At 47.9% G+C, this 23,535-nt stretch overlaps 1 protein-coding gene, 1 long non-coding RNA gene and 1 pseudogene across 5 annotated transcripts in view; 1 reads left to right on the plus strand and 2 right to left on the minus strand.

The window, feature by feature from the left end:
• Positions 1-13,224, minus strand: part of PADI4 (peptidyl arginine deiminase 4) — a 57,264-nt gene extending 44,040 nt beyond the window's left edge. For all 3 annotated transcript variants that reach the window (XR_003911747.1, XR_003911746.1, XM_029947219.1), the window contains exon 1: positions 13,079-13,224. Coding sequence is in view for 1 of the 3 variants with exons in the window: in XM_029947219.1 (XP_029803079.1) it covers positions 13,079-13,170 (92 nt within the window). In the remaining 2 variants the exon portion in view is untranslated. The remainder of the gene's footprint in view (positions 1-13,078) is intronic.
• On the minus strand, positions 5,611-7,058 carry LOC115298442 (annotated as a pseudogene).
• A 1,735-nt stretch (positions 13,225-14,959) lies between the features above and the next one.
• Positions 14,960-18,123, plus strand: LOC115298443. 2 transcript variants are annotated; one of them, XR_003911749.1, is made up of 4 exons: positions 14,960-15,363; positions 15,670-16,635; positions 17,376-17,571; positions 18,041-18,123. It is a non-coding gene; the product is annotated as an uncharacterized LOC115298443 (long non-coding RNA). The 2 variants fall into 2 exon arrangements; XR_003911748.1 differs by having other exon boundaries at positions 17,376-17,524; positions 18,041-18,116.
• The last annotated feature ends 5,412 nt before the right edge of the window (positions 18,124-23,535 follow it).

Below are 23,535 nucleotides of genomic sequence, written 5' to 3' on the forward strand. Positions count from 1 at the left end.
ATTTTTAAGGTTATGAAAACACATGAATTGTGGGATTAGAAAAAGAGCAGCACGTGAATTGGGAGGGCTAATGAGAGTTTACGTAGTCTAAGGTACTTGATTAAAGATGGAATCAAGAGAGTGTTTAATTCTAGGTTTTATAGAGCTAAAATTTTGTGATTAACATTTAAAGGTATTCACCATAAAAACAGAAGTGAAGTTCATAAATTTCAACACATGCAGAAAAAGCATTACTAAAAAATGAACAAAAAAATTCCATTCAAAAAGGCAACAGAAAAAAGTTTCTACAAATAAAAATACAAAAAAGGCAAAAACAAATCCAAATAAATGAATAATCAAACTAAATGTCAAAATAGTTAAAAGAGAGTTGAGTTAAAGAAACAAAACTCAGCTACGTGATATTTACAAGAGGCGCACCTAAAATACAAGGATCCAGAAAAGATGAAGTTTAAAGAGAAGGAAAAAACATACATTAAGCCAATACTGACCAAAAGAGAGCTGGGGTGGGTATATTAATATCAGACTAAATTTTTGTTTGTTTATTTTATTATTTTTATTATTTATTTATTTATTTGCTGTAATGTTTCTTTATTTTTGAGAGAGACAGAGTGTGAGTAGGGGAGGGGCATAGAGAGAAGGAGACACAGAATCTGAAGCAGGCTCCAGGCTCTGAGCTGCCAGCATGGAGCCTGATGCGGGGCTCGAACCCACGACCTGTGAGATCATGACCTGAGCTGAAGTCAGACACTTAACTGACTGAGCCCCCCAAGGGCCTCTGTGTGTTTATTTTAGAGAGAGAGCGAGCATGAGTGGGCGAGAGGGGCAGAGGGAGAGAGAGAGAGAATCTCAAGCAGGCTCCATGCTCAGTGCAGAGCCTAAGGCAGGGCTTGATCCCACAACCTTGGGATCATCCTTGAGCTGAAATCAAGAGTCAGAAGCTCAACCCAGTGAGCCACCTTGGAAACCCTAGATGAAAAACACACTATCAACAATAGAATCACATAATAAACACAGTTTGGGTATAAACCATCAATTCCCCCTAATGCATGTGTACTTCAGCACTTTTCTCTATAATCATTCAACCATGTATTAATAAATATGCATATAGAGAGAAAAAAACAATAGAATCACAGCTTTATAATTTAAGGTTCGACTCACATAGAAGATATTCTAAACTTATATGCACCTAATAACATAGCCCCAATATACATATCAGGCAAAATTTGATAGAAATACAGGGAGAAGTAGACAAACCCATCATCATAGTTAAAGACTTCAAGTGTTCTTTCTCAATTAACAATGGATTAAGCAGACAAAAAGTTAGTAACATGATTAACAAGCTTGGTTTGGTGGACATATATAGAATTCTTTGCTCCACAACTAGTGAATATACATTTTCCCAAGCAAACTGCACATGGATCACCAAAAAACATTAATCACATAATTGGCCATAAAAATAAGTACAGCAAATGTTAAAGGATAGGTCATATACAGTGTAGGCAGCATATTCTTTGATCAGAATGTAACTAAGTTAGGAGTCACTAACATAAAGTCCATCTTTAAAAGTCCCATACATTTGAAGGGTGCCTGGGTGGCTCAGTTGGTTGAGCTTCGCACTTGGGCTAAGGCCATGATCTCATGGTTTGTGGACTTGAGCCCTGCATTAGGTAGGCCCTGTGCTGACAGCCAAGAGCATGGAGCCTGCTTCCAATTCTGTCTCCCCCACTCTCTGTCCCCCCCTGCTCACATTCTGTCTCCCTCCCTCTCTCTCTCTCTCTCTCTCTCAAAAAGAAAAAAAAAGTTTAAAAAATTTATCAAAAAAAGCCCCATACATTTGGAAATTTAAAAACCACACTTCTAGAAAACTTACAAGTCAAAGGATAATTTAAAAAAATTAAAAGTAATACTTAGAACAGAGCAAGAGTTAATATATGTCGGGGGTGGCCAAGTTTTCTGTCTGCCTCAGGCAAGGATTCTCACTCTCCGGAAAGTGAACCAGCAAACAAGATTTGCATCTAGAGGCTGGAGACTGCCATTTCCTGGTCAAAATAACTTTGGCACCTGTCATGCTGGGCCAGACTGGAGTGGCCAAGGTGCACAAAAGACCAAAATCCGTATTTTGGATTATTCAGTGCTAACTGCCCCCTTCCCAGCATTGCTGAGGCAAATCTGGGCGTTTCTTTTGATATTCATTTGACTCTGTTTACCTGGTAACTGACCTTGGTCAGCTGCTTTGTTTTCCCCGCCTTGAAACCTTTACAAAAGACAGTTTTCTGAATAAAGCTCTCTCTCTCTTTTGCCTGATCAGAAAACCGTGAGTTTTGTCTTTACTCTCTGCGTCTCCCTCTCCTGCCCCCTTTTTCTCTCCCTCCCTCAGGAGAAGGACCCGCGACGATTCTCCGCCCTGCCGGTCAGTCCAGTCAGTCTGGTCAGTCGGGGCGGACGAAACAGATACCACCAGACGCCGGGGACGAGCGACCCCGGCCGGGTTACGACAAATATACTACATTTCAAAACTTTTGGGGAAGGTAAAGGTGTTCCTTTGTGCCTTAAATGCCTGTATCTTCAAAAAGAAGAGAAAATCTAAAACAGAAGTATATAGAAAAAAATAGAGGGGCACGTGGGTAGCTCAGTCGGTTAAGCTTCCGACTTTGGCTCAGGTCATGATCTCATAATCTCACAGTTTGTGGGTTTGAGCCCCACATCAGGCTCTGTGCTAACAGCTCAGAGCCTGGAGCCTGCTTCAGATTCTGTGTCTCCCTCTTGCTCTGCCCCTCCTCTGCTCATTCACTCTCTCTCTCTCTCTCTCTCTCTCTCTCAAGAATAAATAAACATTAAAAAAAATTTTAAAGTAGAATGTAGTGTCCCAAAATAAAGAAAATAAAGATGGTGGAAATCTAAACTATAAAGCAGGGAAATCAACAAAGCAAAGTAGACTAAAACAACTGATAAAACTCTGCCAGGATTGATCAAGGAGAAAAAAGAATTTGAAGTGTGAAAAAGAAACATCACCACAAGAAAAACAGATTATTTTGTAGATAGTTGATAAAAGATAACAAAAACTTCACAGCATGATTATTTGCAGCTTCCTTCAAACATTTTCAAATTCAAATTCAAAGTAAATACTAAGAATTTAATAAGATAGTGAGGTGGAAAGGCAAAATTCAGTTGTATTTCTGTACACCGGCAATAAATAGTTAGGAAAAAAATAATTTTAAAAAGCAGATGTAATTTACATGAGGAAAAAACACTGTAAAGTACCTATGATATATGATAAACATAACCAAAGGTGTGTAAGGATTTTATGGAGAAAAACAAACCGACTGAAAGCTTCAGAGAGGACGCGAATTAATAGAAAGAAATACCACAAACATGGTTAGGAAGACTTCATGTCATTAAGATGTGAATTTGTTACAAATGAATTTATCTACTCAATGGAATTCCAGGGCTTTTCATAGAACTTGACAAGGTGAGTCCAAGATTTATGCAGAAAACCAAGGGGCTAAGATAATAGAAGCAAAAGGTGAGGGATTTGCTCTACCAGGTGCGAACTACCAGAAAGTCACTATAACAGCTCAGGCAGGGACAAATGACAGATATGACTTAGGAGAGACTCTACTTGATCTGTGACACAATGGTCTTGGAGATAACTGGGCAAAGAAAGATTGTGTAAATGGTGCTGGGACAATTGAATGCCCACATAGAAAACAGTTAAATTGGATAAATAATTAAATTGATCCCATCCTCACACCATATACAATAACAAGGTCCAGGGGGATTTGCGACTTAAATATGAAAGACAACAGATATCATATGTTTGCACTCATAGGTCTAACAGGAGAACAGGAGAAACCTAATGGAGGACCAGGGGGAGGGGAAGAGGGAAAGAGAGTTGGGGAGAGAGAGGGATGCAAAACTTGAGAGACTATTGAATACTGAAAAAACAAACCAAGGGTTGAAGGGGAAGGGGGAGGGGGAAAAAGAGGTGGTGGTGAGGGAGGAGGGCACTTGTGGGGAAGAGCACTGGGTGTTGTATGGAAACCAATTTGACAATAAACTAAAAAAAAAAAGAAAGCCAAAAATTTGAATTTTTTAAAAATAGATTTTGCTTTTTCGAGAAGTTCTAGGTTGACAGTAAAATTGAGAGGAAGGTACAGAGATTTCCCTATAGCTCCTGCTCGAGCCCCCCTCCCCCGACAGCCTCCCCCTCTATCAACATCATCCATTGGAGGGGTACGTTCATTGGAATCAATAGGCCTCCACTGATACATCATAATCCCCCAAAGCCCACAGTTTACATTACATTTCACTCTCGGTGTTGTACATTCTATGATCTTAAACAAATGTATGCATAATGACATGTGTCTGCCATCATGGCATCATACAGAGTAGTCATCCCCCTGAAAACCGTCTGTGCTCTGCCCATTCCCCCGTCCTCCCAACCCGTGGCAATGACGGACTTTTTACTGCTGCCACGGTTTTATCTTTTCCTGAATATTATATAGTTGGGATCACATGGTAGACTTCTTTCAGACTGTCCTCTTTCTTAGGAATATGAATTTAAGTTTCCTCCATGTCTTTCCATGACTTGACAGCTCACCTCCTTTCAGCACTGAATAATATTCCATTGTCTGGATGGACCTGAGTTTATTTATCCATTCACCTACTGAAAGACCTCTTGGTTGCTTCCAAGTTTTGGCAATTATGAATAAAGCTCCTATAAACACCTGTGTGCAAATTTTTTGTGGACGTAAGATTTCATCCCCTTCAGGTGAATACCAAGGAGTGCAATTACTGGTCTGTATGGGAAGCGCATGTTTAGGTTCGTAGGAAACCACCCACCCAACTGTCTCCCAACGTGGCTGTACCATTTTGCATTATCGCCAGCAATGAAATGAGAGTCCCTGTTTCTCCACATCCTCGCCAGCATTTGGAGTTCTCAGTGTTCTGGATTTTGGCCACTCTTCCAGGTGTGGAGTGGCATCCCATGATTGTTTCATTTTTCATTTCCCTGATGACATATCACATGGAGCATCTTGTCACATGCTTACCTGTCATCTGTGTATCTTTTTTTGGCAAGGTGTCTGTTAAGATCTTTAGCCCATTTTTAACCAGGTTGTTTGTCATTGTTTTAAGAGTTCTCTGTATATTTCAGCTAACAATCCTTTATCAGATATACCTTTTGTAAATATTGTCTCCCAGTCTGTGGCTTGTCTTTCTATTCACTTGACAGTATTTTTTATTTTATTTATTTTTTGAATTTTGAGATGTTTTTTATTTGAAGGTAAATCTTAATGCTATTAAATTCACACATATGCTAATTTAAATACCCAATTTTATTTATCTAAAACATCCATTGCAAACATACAAATAGCTATTCTCTCCACATGTCAGAGCCCATTCATTTCATGGTTTGGAAATGCAGAGAATAGATTCACCTTAAACTGCAAGTCAGCAGGTGTTTCTTTACAGTTAACTTTAGCAAAATTCATACAAAATAGTAATTAACAATGACCTTCTTTACTTGTTAACTCACAAAAAAACACCTTTAAAATTGCATTTTGTAAAAGTTTCTGTACTAAAATGTAGAAAAACTGAACTATACAAATATTGAAAAGTTAAAAATTCCTTAATTTTTTATTCCTGGTACCACTACCACAATTTACAGGGCAATATGCCTGATGTAATGAAAAGAAAAAGAAAAAGAAAAAGAAAAAGCTACAACAGATAAAAGACCTCAGGAACGTACATCTAATTGACACTCCATTGCATTAATCAATAGCTGCACTTTTTGCAAACTGTGGCTGTGACAGTCCTGAACAAGAATAGTTTCCTGTTTAAGCCGCAGTAACTTTTCTGACTATGGATCATCGTTCCTTCTGGGGCAGATTTTTACAGTTCCTCTAACGCATTTGGGACGACTGTCTCAAAGTAACCTGCAGCTTTCCTGACAACTCCTTGCTCTCTCTCCTGCTAAGAACTGTAGCCCTTTTCTTCTGAAGATTTTTAGACTCTTCTGCTACCAGATCCACCACTTCCACCACCAGATCCATAACCACCACCATAGGGACTGCCCGAGCTTCTTCCACCAAAACTGCCCCCCTTCATGGGTCCATAATTTGATTGCTGTTGTCCACTATAATTCCCAAAATCATTATAGTTCCCACCACCACCGTTGTTACCTCCAAAATCTCCTCCTTCATTGTAACCATCATATCCTCCACCACTGCCACCATATCCACCTCCTTGGTTTCCATATCCTGGTCCACCACCACCATAGCCTCCTCTACTCCTATAACCAGGGCCACCACCATCACCTCCAAATCCATTATATCCACCATCACCTCCTCTATAACTACCTCTGCTGCCACCACCTCCACCACCATAGCCTCCTCTTCCACCGAAGTTTCCACCACGGCCAAAGTTACCACCACCTCCAAAGTTTCCTCCACGACCCATAAAGTTGCCAGATCCACCTCCACGACCTCTTTGTGATCCAGCAGACTGCATTTCTTGTTTAGAAAGGGCCTTTTTCACTTCACAGTTATGCCCATTAATAGTGTGGTATTTCTCAACAACAATTTTATCAACTCTATCATGATCACCAAAGGCTGCAAAAGCAAATCCTCTCTTTTTTCCACTCTGCCTGTCCTCCATTACTTCTATGGTTTCAATCTTGCCATACTTTTCAAAGTAGTCTCTCAAATTATATTCTTCTGTATCTTCTTTAATACCACCAACGAAAATTTTCTTCACAGTTAGATGGGCACAGGCTTTACAGAATCCTCTCTAGAAACAGCTCTCTTTGTTTCCATGACACGCCCATCTACCTTGTGTGGTCGAGCACACATTGCTGCATCCACCTCTTCCACACAAGAGTAAGTCACAAAACCAAAACCCCTGGAAAGTTTTGTTTGGGGGTCTCTCATCACCACACAATCTGTAAGTGTGCCCCATTTTTCAAAGTGTTCTCTTAAACTATCATCTGTAGTTTCAAAGCTCAAACCACCAATAAACAGTTTTCTCAACTGTTCTGGCTCCTTTGGATCATGGCCCTCCTCCCCGCAGCGGTGGCGGCGATGGCCGGAGACAGTATTTTTTAGAAGCAGAATTTTAAAATTTTAATGAAGCCCAACGTGTCAATTCTTTCTTTTCTCCATTATTCCTTTGGCGTTGTATCTAAAAAGTCATTGCCAAACCCAAGTTCATCTAGACTTTCTCTTATGTTACTTCTGGGAATTTTATAGTTTTCTGTTTTACATTTAGGTCAATGGCCTGTTCTGAGTTAATTTTTGTGAAGGACATAAGGTCTGTGTCTAGATGCCTTTCTTGGAGGTGGGTGTCTGGTTTTTCCAGAACCATTTGTTGACAAAACTACCTTTCCCCCCACCGTTGTGCTGCTTCTTGCTTTTTTGTCAAAGGTCAGTTGACTGTATTTATGTGCGTCCATTTCTGGGCTCTCTATTCTGTTCCATTTATTTTTTTTTCTATTCCTTTGTCAATACCACACTGACATGATTATAATAGCTTTATAATAAGTCTTTGTAATATAATGTCAGTGCTCCAACTTTATTCTTTAATATCATTTAATGCTCTGTTGCCTATTCTGAAAGTTTTTTTTCACCTCTCCTTATAAGCTTTAGAATTCATCTGTTGATATCCACAAAATGGGATGGCATTGAATCTATAGATCAAGTTGGGAAGGACTGACATCTTGACAATATTGAATCTTCCTGTCCATGAACATGGAATATCTCCCCATTTATTTACTTCTTTGATTTCTTTCATCAGAGTTTTGGAGTTTCCTCATGCAGGTTTTATTAGATTTATGCCTAAGTATTAAATTTTGGGGGGAGTGCAAATATAAATGGTATCACGAAATTTCAAATTTCACTTGTTTGTTGGTGGTATGTAGGAAAATGACGGACTTTTCTATATTAACGCAGCCTTGCCGTAGTTTTAGCAGGCTTGTTTGTTGTTGTTGTTGTTAAAGTGTTTGGATTTTCTGCATAAATGAACACGTTACCTGTAGATGAAGACAGGCTTATTTCTTTCTTTCTGATATGTGTCTCTCTTCTTTCCCTTTCTAGTCTCATTGCACTTGCTAGGAATTATAGTAGGATGTTGAAAAGTGGTGGTAAGGGGAGACATCTTTGCCTTGCTCCTGATTTTAGTGGGAAAGCTGCAAATTTCTCACCATTAGGTGTAATGTTAGCTTTCATAACACAGAGGGTCTTCCACTGCGAGCTTTAGGTTTTTTGGTTAACAGTCTTTATCAAGCTGAGTTTACTGAGTCTTATCATAAACAGGTGTTTGCACCTTTTAAAAGATGTTGCAGGCATTTTTATGCCCTTTCTTAAACAAAACACAAAACTAATAAACATGAAAGAAAAAACTAAATGAGAATAAATATCTTGTTTATCAAAAGACACTCTAAAGTAAAAGACTAGTATAATCTAAGGAGAAGACATTCATGACACAGAACCAAAAAGGCTTATCACTCACAATATGTATAGGACTCGCGCTAATCAATATGAAAAGACGGTGGAAGGACTAGTGTATCGTAGCAGATTCAAACCGTGGGGGAGGCTTCCTGGGGAGGTAGGGCTCACTCCACAAGCTTGCAAGGACACGAGTGTCATAATTGGATTTTCCATTTTTATTTTGTCGTAAAATTCTTCTCTGTTTCAAAAGCTGTATGTATTCCTTATAGAGAATTAGGAAAAGTATGCAATAGGCAGACTTCCAACACAACCTCCAATAATCCCCACCTCTGGTGCTCATTCCCTCCTGTAATCCCTCCTCCTGGGGGTGGGGAGGCCTAGTGACGGCCTTCTAACCAATGGAAAATGGCAAAAGCAATGTGTTGTCACTTCTGTGGTGAGGTCACAAAAGACCCTTTCTCTCTCTCCCTCTCCCCCCCCCCACCCCGGCTTCCTACGTCGATGAAGTGAGCTGCCACGTTGTGAGCTATGGGGAGGCCCCCGTGGCAGACCGCCGAGGGAGGCGTCCAGCCAGCCACCAGCAGGGAACTGAGGCCCCCAGTCCAACAGCCCACGGGGAACCGAGCCCAGCCAACAACTATAAGAGCAGGCTTGGAAGCAGCCTCCTAACATGACTATGGCCCCACTGACCCCTGGATGGTGTCTAGGTGTCCCCCATGGGGACCCGAAGCAGAGGACCCAGGAAGCCACACAGGACTCCTGCCCCACAGACATGGCGAGAGAACAGACAACACGGTTCAAGCTGCTGGGTTTGAGGGCGATTTGTCCCACGGGGATAGATAACTAATATGAGGCTAACAAGGAGGGGGGTGGAGAGGCAGACAGAGAGAGGAAGGAAGGGAGGAAGGAAGGGAGGAAGGAAGGAAGGGAGGGAGGGAGGGAGGGAGGAAGGAAGGGAAGAAAGGAAGGAAGGAAGGATGGAGGGAGGGAGGAAGGGAGGAGTTTCCTGGAAGAGAATGGAATTTTACCAATTTAGAGACAATCATTGATGTTTTGATATTTTCTTTTGGTAGATGAATTTTTTTAATGTTTATTTATTTATTTTGAGAGAGAGTGCCTGTGCGCACAAGCAGGGGAGGGGCAGGGAGGGAGGGAGGGAGAATCCCGAGCAGGCTCCCGCTGTCAGCACAGAGCCAGACGCAGGGTTGGATCCCACCAGCAGTGAGATCATGCCCTGAGCCAAAACCACGAGTTGGACCCTTAACCGACTGAGCCACCCAGGCGTCCCAGGAGGAGAGAAAGTTTTGAAGTAAGTTTTGAAGAACCAAGAAGAAGCAGATGAGAAAAGAAACACCCCTTCACCCACAGTCTCTGGGTGTCTGTTCCCCAGTCTCCTGTGGGCTGCTCCCCCACCCCCCCATGCCAGCCCTCACTCTGTCCTCGCAAAGTCAACCTCAAGTTCTCAGCCTCCAGGGGCGGGGGGGGGGGGGGGGGGGGGGGGGGGGGGGGGGGGGGGCGGGGCGGGGCAGCGAGCTGGCGACAGGAGGGGGACAAGCTGTGTTCGGTACGGCAGGAAAATGAACAGGGGGCTCAAACAGCCACGGGAAGGCCGAGACTGAGGGTCAAGGTGGGGTGTCCACAGCACCCCGCCGGCAGCATGTCCCTCTCCACTCGCTCTGCCCCGTGTGGCTTCCTCGCCAGGGGTGGGTAGACGGTGTGGACAGGCAGGGCTGCCACCTGCCAGGGCCTTAGAGACACCCTTTCTGACAGGCGGGGAAACTGAGGCTCAGAGCTGGGAGGCCCAGCTGGGAAGCGGCACCACACGGATCAGACCCGGGATGTACATTCTTTCCTTCCGCTGCTTTTCAGACCCTCTCAGATCCCTAAACAAAGGGCTTTCATAAACACAGAGGGTCTTCCACTGCGAGTGGGGGGAGCCGCTGTGCGTGTTGCTTTAAGACAACCCAGAGTGGATCTCCGTGTAATTTCCGGGAGCCTCTGCAGAGGCAGCGCCCTCACCGCTCCAACTCCCGCATCCAGTATTTCCTTCCCAATGACCCGGCCAGGCAGCACGCAGTGTCTGCAACTCTTGAATCCAGGAGGTCACGCAGTCCTCGCAGGAAGGGGGACCACCCTGCCGGACACTTGGTGTGCCTTGTGTAATTCTGAATCCTCAACACAACCTGGCAGGCTGAACGTTAATGTTCCCATTTTACAGATGGGTACACTGAGGCTCAGAGACTTGCCCATGCTCCCCTCTGTCATTCTGAGTGGTCCCCTGCTGAGAAGGAGTCACTGGGAGGAAGAGGGGAAGCCCCTTGATTGTGGTGTCAGAGCACCCACCATCTTTGTGTGGTTGGTGACTTCTGGACACGCCCCCCCCAAGCCCCTTCTGCCTCCCCTGCCGCCCCATGCTGGGCCCTCAGAGTCCTCTGGGAGCTGCATGAGCTCCACCAACCAGACAGGAGTGCCCAGCTAGGCGACCCCACAGCAGGAAGAGGAATGTGTGCTAGGGACGCAGAGCAAGTTTGGGGTCAGACAGTCCTGGGTTTGAATTTCCCAATTTGCAGACTTGAATTTTCATGGCCTTGAAGCCTCAGTTAACTCATCTCTAAAATGGGTGTGATGATAGTGTTACCCTGCAGCATTTCTGGGTTGGAAATCACCGACAGAAGGACCTGGCCCGTAGGAGCAGGGATCACGGTACCTCCCTGATGCCAGCCACGAGCACCACAGAAAGCCCTCGATGGGTTTCAATAATCATCTTAGGTCAGTGGAATTTTGTTTGAATATAATCAGTGTGTTTCCCATTACAGGGAAAGAACTTTCCAAATGCAGAATGAAAATCTCAAGCAGCATTTGTTAAGAGTAGCCCTAGGTCTGCTTCTGCCTCTACAACTCTGTTTTTTTTTAATTTTTTAAATATTTATTTATTTTGAGAGAGAGAGAGAGAGTGAGCAAGGGATGGGCAGAAAGGGAGAGGGAGAAAGAGAATCCCAAGCAGGCTCCACACTGTCAGCGCAGAGCCCAACGTGGGCCTCGAACTCATGAGCCTTGAGATCCTGACCTGAGCTGGAACCAAGAGTCGGACCCTGAACCGACTGAGCTGCCCAGGTGCCCCCACCCCTGTGTCTCTAACCCTGGGGGCTCTGAGCCCAGTGGCAGAGGGCAGGCCTGGGCTAAGGGGTGGGAGGCATGCAGGTGCGTGGGGGAAGCCGGGGGCGGGGGGCTATGCGGGGGAGGAGGGCGTGCCAATCCCATCTGTTTCAGGAAGAGAATTCAGGCTGCAGGCCACGTGGTGTGTGCACAAGGAATGGGATGCAGGTGCTCACGGGGGTGGGGGAGGGGTGTCAAGGGCAGGTAAGAAGGCAGGGGGAGGGGTCCCAGAGCCAGGCTGCCTGGGTTTGAATCCTGACTCCCTCACCTCTGAGCTGTGTGCCTTCGGGTGGCTTACTTAACCTCTCAGAGCCTCAGCTTCCTCTTCTGTAAAATGGGAAGGACAGCGCTGCCGGCCTTCAGAAGGCTGTTGAATGAGTTACGTGCCGGCAGGGGATGGAAATCAGCCATTGTTGTGTGAGATGTTCAGCGGGTGGAATGATGTCTTCCTGAAGGAGGAGCTCACGCCCAGAGAGGTCAGCGGGGCTCAGATGGCATCAGCCCCTCTTTTTCCTTGATCTCTCCACCTGTCGGCCTCCTGCTTCCCCTGCACATCTCCAGGAAGCTCCCCCCTCAGTGCTGCTCAACCACGGTCCAGGCTCAGGCAGCCAGTGACACTTTTAAGGAAATGTCCCAGCCAGGCCTGTGGGCACCATTCCAGGACCACAGATGTCCAGCCCTGGGGGGAGGAAGCCAGGGGAGGCCACTACTACTGATAGCGATGATGCCAACCACAGGCACCTGCCACCTCCCTAGGCCATATCTTGTTTAACCAGAGCCTGGGGCAGGCTTGGCACATAGTAGGTGTTCGGTTGGTATTTGTTGGATGGATGGATGGATGGATGAACAACCACTAGCACCATGTCCAGCTCTGTGCTGAATACTTACACACTTTCATGGTCTTTCACCTTTAATCCCTCTAACCGCCCTGTGAAGTGGATATTACCCCCATTTCACAGACGCGGAAACTGAGGCTCAGTCGGCCAAGGCCACCCAGCTGGCCGGCGTCAGGGCCAGGTTTCCCGCCTCAGCCTCTCCCACGCCTGAGCCCGTCCCATCACGGGCACGCTATCACGCACATGTGGAGGGAGGCTCGGCTGAGAGGTGGGGGCTAACAAACTGCCCCATGAAGCAGGTGTGGGTCATGAAGTCCAGGGCCCAGCCTTCCTTCCAGGGTACGCTTGCTGTGTGACCTTAGGTGAGTCACGGACCCTCTCTGAGCTCCACTGCCTCAACGGCGAAAGGAGAGGGTCCTGTCTGCCCTGTGAGAATTCATTTGTGGCGACGCCATAGGGAACCCTCGCCTTGAGTCCAGGCACATCCCTGGGCCACTCGGTCTTACCTCTCCAGCCTCTGCCTTGCCGGCGGCTACGGAGGCTGCAGCCCGGAGGCCGAGCCAACCACACATCCTGTGTCGGCAGAACCTGCTCATTGAGCATCACCGGACCTGCCCCCACCCCCCGAACGCCCCTACCCACCTGTAGACATCCAGCTGAGCTTCGGTGCCCAGGACACACACGGCATAGGTGGGCTGCTCGAGGGCCACGTGGATCACTGTGCCTTGGGCCATAGTCCTGCCAGCCCGACCCTCCAGCTGTGGGAGGCCCCTTGGCGGGTTCCTTTATAGCGCCCGGCAGAGCCGTGAGTCAGCACCTGTGGTTTGCGGGCCAGCGGCGCGGCCCTCCCCACTCAGGTCCCGGGGCGTGTCCTCTCCACCCTCCCCGGCCCAGGAGCTGCCGCTTGGACCTGCATGAGTGTCGGTCCAGAATCACGGCACTGGCGCTGTCGGTCTCCTGGGAAGGGCCGGGGGCTCAGGAAACCCGGGGCTGGGGAGCGCAGGGCCCCGTGCGTGCCTGGGGCCATGAATGTCTGGGTCCATCCGACCTTGCCTCACAGGGGTGCCGAACACGGGCAGAGAGAGGAGGCGAGAAACGCAGGGAGCTCAGGAGATTGTCGCGAGGAGGTCACAGCTGGCTCCGGACAGGTCTCCCCGGGCTGGGTTACGCACGTGACGGCCCACCTTCTGTGTTCCGTGCGTCTGGCAGCACTCTCTGCCCCTCACATGGAATGACCCACTGAGGCAGGCTCGTGGCGGAAATACGGCACCTCTCCGAGGCCAGTATCATTATTATTCCCATTTTACAGAAGAAACTGAGGCACAGAGGAGCTAAATAATACTACCAGGGCTCCATAACCCATAGAGAGGAGCCTTCTGGAGGCTCAAAGCCCATTTCCCGCACCAGCAGGCGATGCGGCCAGACCTGATGCTCCCACCCGTCCACGCTGCTACTTGGACACAGCAGGTCTTAATAAAACCAATTTGTCTTGCTGGCCGTAGGGTTAGGACTAGTCTGAGTTTTGGAGGGAAGCCGGGGGAGGAGGCTGTCAATCGTCAGACTGAGAAGACTCTCGCTACTAGATCCAGTCATCCTGTGGACGGGAGACTAGGCGCAGAGAGGGCTCTGACATGTCCGCTGTCACACAGCAGGTCAGCTGCAGGGCTGGGATCTGCCCACAAGCCTTAGCTCTCCTGGAGTAGTTTTCTTTTTTTCCCCATTCTCCACCTTTTGGCTTCAGCATTTTCAGGTTTACATGTGCTATGAATAAGCTAGAGAGAGAACAAGCCCAAAGACTTGTGTTCATTTAACTAATAGTTAGGTGGCTCCGTGACACAATGGATAGCGCATTGGACTTCTAATTTAACTAATAGTTATTGATTGCTTACTGTTTGCCAGGCCCTGTTCTGGGCATTGAGGACACAAAGTGAACAAAACAGACAAAAATCTTGCTTTCATCGAAACTTTTTTTCAATAGAAAGAGACAACTAGTAGGCAATAAATATAATCAGTGAATTATATAATAGGCTAGCATTATGGAAAAATGAAACAATAGGGCAGGGCAAGGGGTGGATTCCAAATTCAAATAGGGTGATCAGAGGAGGTGACAGCTCAGCTGACTTGAGGAAGGTGACAATGTGGACATTTGGGGGGAGAACGTTCTGGGTTGAGGGACCAGCCAATGCAACAAAGGCCCTGAGGCAGGGACGTGTCTGGAGGGTTCAAGGAGGGTCAAGGAGACCAGTGTGGCTGGAAAGCAGTGCAGGGGGAGGGGCTGGAGGGCTGTGACAGGGGGCAGGTATGGATCACAAAGGGCCTTGCAGGCGATGTGAGGACTTTGGCATCTGCCCCAAGTGACCTGGGGAGGACATTGTGAGCAGAGCAGGCCCACAGTCTCATCTCTGGCTGCTGTGGGAGAGAGTCAGCCACAGGGAGGGCGGTGAGGAGGCTGCCGGCATCCGGCAGGTGGTAGGTGACGGGTCAGGCTGGGGTGGTGGCAGTAGAGGAGGTGAGAAGCAGTCAGATTTTGGACACAGCCTGACAGGACAGCCAATAGGATTGCACATGGGCCAAGATGGGGGGCATCCAGAAAAGCGAGGAATCTAGAACTCCAAGGTCTGGGGGGCCTGAGCTCCTGGAGGGATAGACCTGACACCCCCTGAGGGGGGAGGGCTAGGGAGGCATAGCTATTGGGAGTTTGGTCTTGTCCATGCTGAGGGTGAGCTGTCTATTCGAGTCTGTGTGGGGACACCCAAAGGGCCGTTGGACACATGATTCCAGAGTTGAGAGAATCAGGCCTGGAAATGACAAGTCTGTGGCATGTCAACATCTAGAGCTGCCCTAGTGAATGAGTGTGGACAGAGATGCCCCAGGACCCTCCACCAGAGACCGAGAGGGGCCACCAGCTGGACAGGAAACAGAAGAGGGTGTGTTGTTATTATTTGCTATTTCACAGGCCTGCGGTGAGAAACCAGCCTTGTAACACACACGCGTTTCCACACACTCACACAGGGAAGGCAGCCTTTCTGCAGACTCACGTGCCCTCGTGGCAGAGCAGGGATGAAAGGCTCTGCGGTGGGCAGGGGGGCCGAGGGCAGACAGACCTGGGCGTAGTTCGGATTCCACCCGCACCAGTTACACCATTGCGTGGCTGCTTCCTGTCTTAACTCGGCTGCCGTAACAAAATACCCCAGGCCGGGGGCCTTACACAACAGAAATTTATTTTCTCACAGTTCTCGAGGCTGTAAGTCCTGGATCATGGCATCAGCGCTGTGGACCCTCCTCCTGGCTTGCAGACAGCCGTCTTCTCACTGTGCATGTGGTGCAGGGAGAGAGAAGGAGGGAGAGACAGAGACACAGAGTTAGTTTTTTGGTGTCTCTACCCTCGTGATTTATCTAATCCCGATTACCTACCGAAGGCTCCCTCTACAAATATAACATTGGGCGTTAGGACTTCAACTTATGGATTTTGGGGGAGCCATGATTTAGTCCACAGCAATGTTGGATGTGAAAGGCTGTTCAGATTTCTGGTGTTTAAACCATGTTGTGATATGCTAATTGTGTCCATGTCTGTGGCTGTTTGCAGGGATTTCGTGGGTTTGTCTTTGCTCATTTTCATTCTTGTACAGGGCACTTGGTTTTTTCCTGAAATTTGCTACAGCTTATTATTATGTGTGTGTGTTTAAATGTCTATCCTCCAATCAGCCATGAGAGCAGGACCTCTATAGCCCTTGGCTGCACCCCCAGTGCCTAGAATAGCTTCTGTCTCATTGTAAGTGCTCACGAAACACTGGCTGAAGACCGTGGTGTTCTCCAGCACCAGCCCAGCACCCAGCACTGGCCGCTGAGGACAGCTTCCTGCGAGGATCCTTCAGAACCCAGTCTGTTATCTCCCAAATGGCATTGACCTTGGGAAGTTTAGGAAGCAAACTGTCTGGTACAAGAGAGCAGCTGGCTCAAAGCCCAGACCAGAACCTCTACAGGAAGGGGCCCCTCTCCCCACTGAAAGGCAGAATTACTAGTGAGGTTGCTCACTGGAGGAAGTAAGACCAGGTTCAAAGTTGCCCAGTGCCCTCCGGCACCTGAGCTGATGCCCCAGCAACTGGCCTGGACATGTGCCCTTTCTCCGGGTGATTGTGATGACGTCATTTTGGGAAGAGGAGCTGGCATTGGCACTCTCTGAGACCCCGAGCCTTGGGGTAGGATGACATTATGTTTGGGGTGGACGGTTGAGCCATTTCTTCAGGGTTGTTCATTCGAAGATAGAGTTCAGATTCATTGATTCAGCTCTTCACTCAATAAATATTTATCGAATGCCTCCTAAGTGCCTGGCACTCTCTTAGAGGCTGTTAGGCTTTATTTAAAATAGATTTATAAGGGCCCAGGGTGATAAGAGAGACCAAGTCTACATAATATATGCACCATGTGTCTCACTTGTCACCAGGTCCTTGAGTATCTTGTTTCCAGTTTTCACCCTAACCCAGTGGGCGGGATTTATGATCTCATTTCTACAGAGGAGTGGAGCCCCATGCTCAAGGTCATGGGGCTCCTGCGTGGGTTTCTAACCCCGAGTTGCCTAACATGACCTGCTCTCCAGTGCAGCCCCGCCGCCTCCCCCACCCCCTTGCCCGGCCACTGACATTGCAACATCTCAGTCCTCACATCATTAATTACACTCTCCCCACTGAGTTACGCTCTCCCTACTTTCCAGATGAGGACACTGAGTGTTGGAAGGCTTAGGTAACTTGCCCAAGGTTACGCAGACAGCAAGTGGGGACACTTGGGCTTAACTTCACCCCCTGTCCCACTCTGCCTGCCGCATCGCCGCCTCCTGGTCAGGTCCCTTGGCCGATGAGCTCTGAAGCCCCTTCCAGCATTAAGAACCCCAAACTGTCCATAACTCCAAGCAGAAAATTGGGTGTGTGTCTGGATCTTCCAGTTGGCCTGATGGAGGGAAGCTACCTACTAGTCACCGATGGGTGAGCATTACGTCGAGCAGAGATGGGAGATCGAGCACAGGTCCGCCTGCATCGAAAGCCTGTGACCGTACACTACGCCATCTTTGAGGAAAGAAGGGGACCCAGCCAGGTGAAAGTCTTTTCCGGAGCTGCCTTCTACCCTGTCTTTGATCCCAGGTGCCCACATACCTTCTCCAACACCCAGAATTTCTCCTGGGGGCCATGACCATGAGAATGTCAATACCCCCAAAGCAGGGACTTGCCTTTGTGATCATAGCTGTGCCTTTAGTGCTTGAAGCAGTGTCTGGTACAGAGCAGGTGCACAAGAAACACTGTATTTTGTTGACCTGAAAACTGTTTGAGATACATCCGTGGCTCCATTGGCCATTTGTTGAAAAGACTGTCCTTCCTCTATCGAATTGCCTTCGCAACATTGCCAAAAAGTCAGCGGGCCATACTTGCGTGGGCTTTTTCTGGGTTCTTTATTCTGTTCTGTTGATCTATGCATCTTTTCCCCAACCCCCCAAGCACAGTCTTGATGACTATGGCTGTATCTTGAAATTGGGGAGACTAAATGCTCCCCCTTTATTCCTTTTCAAAAATGCTTAAGCTCTTACAGTTTCTTTGTCTTCCCATGTACTTTCAGAATAACCTGGCTCACACCTGCAGAAAATCTTGCTGGGATTCTGACAGCAACTGCATTAACACCTGGATATCGGGGCGCCTGGGGGCTCAGTCTTCGGCTCAGGTCATGATCTCATGGTTCGTGGGTTTGAGCCCCACGTCGGACTCTGTGCTGACAGCTCAGAGCCTGGAGCCGGCTTCTGATTCTGTGTCTCTCTGCCCCTCCCCTGTTCATGCTCTCTCTCTCTGTCTCTCAAAAATAAATAAATATTAAAAAAAAAACACACACACAAACCTGGATATTAGTTTGCTGAGGATTGACACTTCGCGAGGCTGAGTTTTCCAGTCCATGGACACAGCATCTCTTCGCTTATTTGGAGCTTCTTTCTCCAGTCTTTCGAAGCTTCTAGCATATGAGTCTTGCACATGTTTTGTTAGACTTCTACCCAGGTATTTCATTTCAGTGGAGTGGTTGTGGATGGTATTTTTAATTTCAATATCCACATGTCCATTGCTAGTATATTAAAATACAAGTGATTTTTATGTGTTGGTCTTGTATTCTGTGACATCACTGAACTCACTTATTAGTCCTAGGAGGGGTTTGTTTTTGGTAGATTCCTTGGAATTTTTTATGTAGATAATTTTGGCATCTGCAAATAGAGGCAGTTTTATTTCTTCCTTCCTTGTTTGTACATCTTTCTTTTCTTGCTTTATCACACTGGCTAGAACTTTCAGTGCTGGGTTGGATAACAGTGGTGAGAATGGTTATTCTTGTCTTTTCCTTAATCTTGCCTATTTCTTTTTTTTTTATTATTTTTTTAAATTTTTAATGTTTATTTATTTTCAGATAGAGAAAGACAAAGCATGAGTAGGGGAGGGGCAGAGAGCGAGGAGGCACAGAATCCGAAGCAGGCTCCAGGCTCTGAGCTGTCAGCACAGAGCCCGATGTGAGGCTCAAACCCACAAACTGTGAGATCATGACCTGAGCCGAAGTCTGACGCTTAACCCACTAATCCACTCAGGCGCCCCAGTGTCTCTATTTCTAATCCAATAATGACTATTGGATTTTTTCAAATGCTCTTTCGGCACCCATTGAATATGATGACATAAATGTTCTTCTTTAGCCTGTTACATGGTGGATTCCATTGGGTTTTGTCTAGCAGAACACCAGGCACCCATAACCAGTGCCTGGGGAGGGCACCCACTACACTGAGGCAGAGTAAGATCATCAATCACAACGCCAGTCTCTGTGAATACAAGTCCAAGTGCTTCTGCCCACGCATCTTGGTATCGGAAGAACCAAGGAAAACACAACACGGTCAAGCACCATTTTTCATTTTAAAGGTCTCAGACAACTTTCTATCTTGTACATATAAATCTGATTTCTTCTTCTTTTTTTCATACATTTAAATTTTAAAAGATGTATGCAAAGCAAATAGTGCCTAATTTAATCCGTTTCCATAGGTAGTGATTACTATGGCCACCCCCACTTCCTCGTTTTGCTGCTTCACAGATCCCTTCTTTTTGCAGCTGGATTCTTTTTTCACTTTACCTGAGAGGTATTTGTCATGTTACCATAAAATCCTTGGAGGTTTCCCACATTGCATCAAATGGAGGTACCACCATTTTCTACCCATTCCCAAGGGCTTTTATATTTTGACCACACGCGATTCTCATTATGTTTGCTATCATGACTCTCAAATAAACATTTGTCTTGGAGGAGGATTGCTTCCTTGTTTATTTTCCTAGAGGTAGAATCCCTAATACTCAAAACTGCTCTTCAAAGGGCCATGTGATCAAATCGCATCTGTAATAAGCAATTCACAATAGGGCTCACCTCACACTCACCTTCCCAACAACGTTTTCGGGGTGGGGGTGGGGGAGTTGCCTCTGCTATTTTGATGGTGGTGTTTCGTGGTTATTTAGTTCCTAATGAGCCGGCTAAACATTCCAGACGTTTGCCACCCAGTTGCTGACATCATTGTTGAGTGATACTGCTCAGGAGAGACATTAGGGAAGGAAAGAGCCGGAGCCGGGATCTGGAGCCCCGCAGGCAGCGGTGTCCTCATAGAATTCGTCACCTTGCTTTTTCTGGTTAGACCGCGATGGCTTCTCTCCAGCAGGGATTTGGAGGTTGAACCTGGAGCTACGTTAAAATAACATTGCCATAAAAACTTGAACCGAGCACTGGTTTAAAATAACACTGACACCTCACATTCTTCTCAGTCAGGCTTGGGTGATGAGCTGCTCTGGAATTTGTTTGCTCAGTGGATTCACACCCAACCGGGAAGCCAAAAGGCGGGGCCCGGTGACTCTGTGGCAGAGAGGCCTTGGCAGGGCCGGCCCTCCTGGCGGTGTTCCTCCCGGTGCTCCAGAGCCCGTACGCGTCCCTGCTCACTAAGGAGGACTGTCCAGGCGTCTTCAGCTGCCACTCAAGGGCCCTGTGGGTTTAGCCTGAACATGCCTCTCTTGGTCTTAGAAATGAAGCCATAATGGAGCCAGGAGCCATAATGGAGGACCATGAGGCATGGGGTTGCCCCAGGTCTTAAGGAATCCAGGCCTTGATTTTTCTGGGTCTTCTGATTTCCAGTATGCTACCCCAACACAGACCTTCCTTAAGCACCTTAGTGCAAAGAATGTTATATACAGTCCTATTGTCTGGGTTTCCAGCCACTAACATAGAGGACAGGGGACTGAGGTCTGGGCAGACTCCAGGCTAAGCCACTGATGCGAACCATGTCACGTGACCCTCGGTGCACCGCCACCAGGAAGGCATTTTGCAGGCAAGGAAATGAAGGCTCAAAGAACTTGAGTGACCGGAACAAGATCACACCACTAGTAGTAAAAGAAGCCAGGATTTGAATCCAGATCGAGCTGATTGCAAAGCTGTAAGCACAAGGCTTTGCTGGCCAATTGTGGGGAGAATAAAAGCCCCCAGACTTTTGGGTCTTTGGATTTATGTTTATTCAGCAGACATCTGCTGAGCCCCACCTCTGTGCCAGGCCCTTGGACACAGAAGATCGAAGTGTTCTTGTCTTCAAGGAACATGAAACAAAATCCAAGAAACAAAGGCGCCTGGGTGGCTCAGTTGCTTGAATGTCCAACTTTGGCTCAGGTCATGATCTCACAGATCACGAGTTCAAGCCCCACATCGGGCTGTGGGCTGACAGCTCAGAGCCTGGAGCCTGCTTCGGGTTCTGTTTCTCCCTCTCTCTCTGCTCCTCCCCTGCTCACGCTCTGTCTCTCAAAAATAAATAAGCATTTTTTAAAAAGTCCAAGAAACAGGACCAGGGAGATATCTCTCCCTGCCCCCCTCCCAAATGTACATTCTGGGACAAGAATTCGAGTGTAAGTAACTTATCTGGGGGGAGATGCAGGATACACTAGGATGAAGTGGGAAAGTGAGACCTGGAAGGGAGCCAGTGCAGGTGTGGGAGGGGCCGGTTCCCATGGTTACTACTTGCGTGGGGGAGGAGGCCTGCTTAGCCACCACTGGGAAGCGCTGGGAAGTGCGGAGCCCACACCCCACAGCTAGCCCACCCCAGCGGCAGAGAAGCTGGGGCACTCACACACCCATCCCCATCAGCTGTAGGGTGAGGGCTGCTCCGGAAGGCATCCCTTCCCTGGCATCGGTCAGCTGGTTCTGGCGGCCAGAGAAAGCCTTGGGCAAAGAGCGCTCTGGCCTGTCCTTGGAGGCCAGGGGTCCACCAACTGAGGACGGAGGGGACAGCAGGCGGGGCACTGGCAGCATGTGCCGCAGGGGCGCAGGGGTGTCCCCATCCCTTCAAGGGGCTGGAGGCAGCGGGGGACACGTGCTCCCTGAAAAATGCACAGAGAACATGTTGCACAGAGTTCGATGGGCTCACGGACCCCTGGAGCCCGCCCGGGAACGCTGATGTAGGCCCTTCACCCCCTGTGCCTCGTCCTTCCTCTTTCCTCCAGGCCGCCCACCTGCCCCTGCCCGGAGAGCCAGGGCTTTACTGACTTAGCTGCCCTCCACCTACACACACTCGGGACGCTTCCAGGGGGAGGCGGCTCTGGTCACGGTCTCTGACCTTCGGGACTTCAGAGCAGCTGGCTCCGGGCAACCCCCCAGGGGTGCTCCTCCAGGGGGTGGCGAATCCTCTGCGATCTGCCTGCGGGAGGCGGGGCTCTGCTCCTGCACGGGTCCCGGGGGCGGCCTTTCCACCTGCGTGTGTTACAGCAAATTGCATCGCGCACCACGCATACGGAGGAGTGCAGAAACATGCACTCATTTTAAGCAATAATAATAACGTGAACACCGTGTAAACACCGCTTAGGTTAAAAAATAGAAAGGGGGCACCTGGGCGGCTCAGTCGGCTGAGCACACAACTCTTGATTTCAGCTCATGATCCCAGGGTCATGGGATCAAGCCCTATGTGGGCTCTGTGCTACACATGGAGGCTGTTTAAGATACTTTCTCTAGGGGCGCCTGGGGGCTCGGTTAATTAAGCGTCCAACTTTGGCTCAGGTCATCATCTCACAGTTCGTGGGTTCCAGCCCCGTGTTGGGCTCTGTGCTGACAGCTCAGAGCCTGGAGCCTGTTTCCCATTTTGTGTGTCCATCTCTGCCCCTCCCCTGCTCATGATCTGTCTCTATCTTCCAAAAATAAATAAATGTTTATTAAAAAAAAGATACTTTTTCTCTCTTTACCCCTCTCCCCCACTCAGGATCTCTGTCTCTCTTTAAAATACAATTTAAAAAATTAGAAAGTCTTCAGTATCTTTGACGCTATTTAGGGACACCTCCCTCACTACATCCCCGCCCCAGCCCTGAACTCACCATTGGGCAAACTTTTCAGTCAGCATTCCTTTGCTTTTCTTTACAGCTCTTGCCATATTGGTTAGTTTTGTCAGGGTTTGGACTCAGTGTAAATGGAGGCACGCTTCCTTCGTGACTTGCTTCCTTCACTCAAGGAGTATTTGAAAATGTGCCCAGGTTGCCGTGGGAGCCATATATGGTTCATCTCCGTTGCTTTCCAATATCCCATCGATGGTGTCCAACAACTTAGCTCTCCGTCCCCCAGGCGACGGGGTTCCAGTCTGGCGATGACATGAATATTCACGTCTCTCAGAGTCCCGTCCAAGAGCTTCTGCAGGTCTAAACCTAGGAGTCAGGGGGCGCCTGGGGGGCTCAGTTGGTTGAGCATCCGGTTTCGGCTCAGGACATGATCTCACGTTTTGTGGGTCCGAGCCCCGCATCGGGCTCTGTGCTGACAGCTCAGAGCCTGGAGCCTGCTGCAGATTCTGTGTCTCCCTCTCCCTCTGCCCCTCCCCCATGCACACTCTGTCTCTCTCTCAAAAATAAACAAACATTAAAAAAATTTAATAAAAAATAAAATGAGAAACTTCCATTTATTAAAAGATAAAGGGAAAGAAAAAACCACAAACCGGGAGAAAATATATCTGTAATACATGAGAGGGTGACAGGCCAGTGCATAGGGTTGACCAGCACCTCCTACCACGTAATAATAACATGTCTGACCCTGCGATCTGG

Source organism: Suricata suricatta, chromosome 8, assembly GCF_006229205.1.
Source record: "Suricata suricatta isolate VVHF042 chromosome 8, meerkat_22Aug2017_6uvM2_HiC, whole genome shotgun sequence".
Classification (NCBI taxonomy): Eukaryota; Metazoa; Chordata; class Mammalia; order Carnivora; family Herpestidae; genus Suricata; species Suricata suricatta.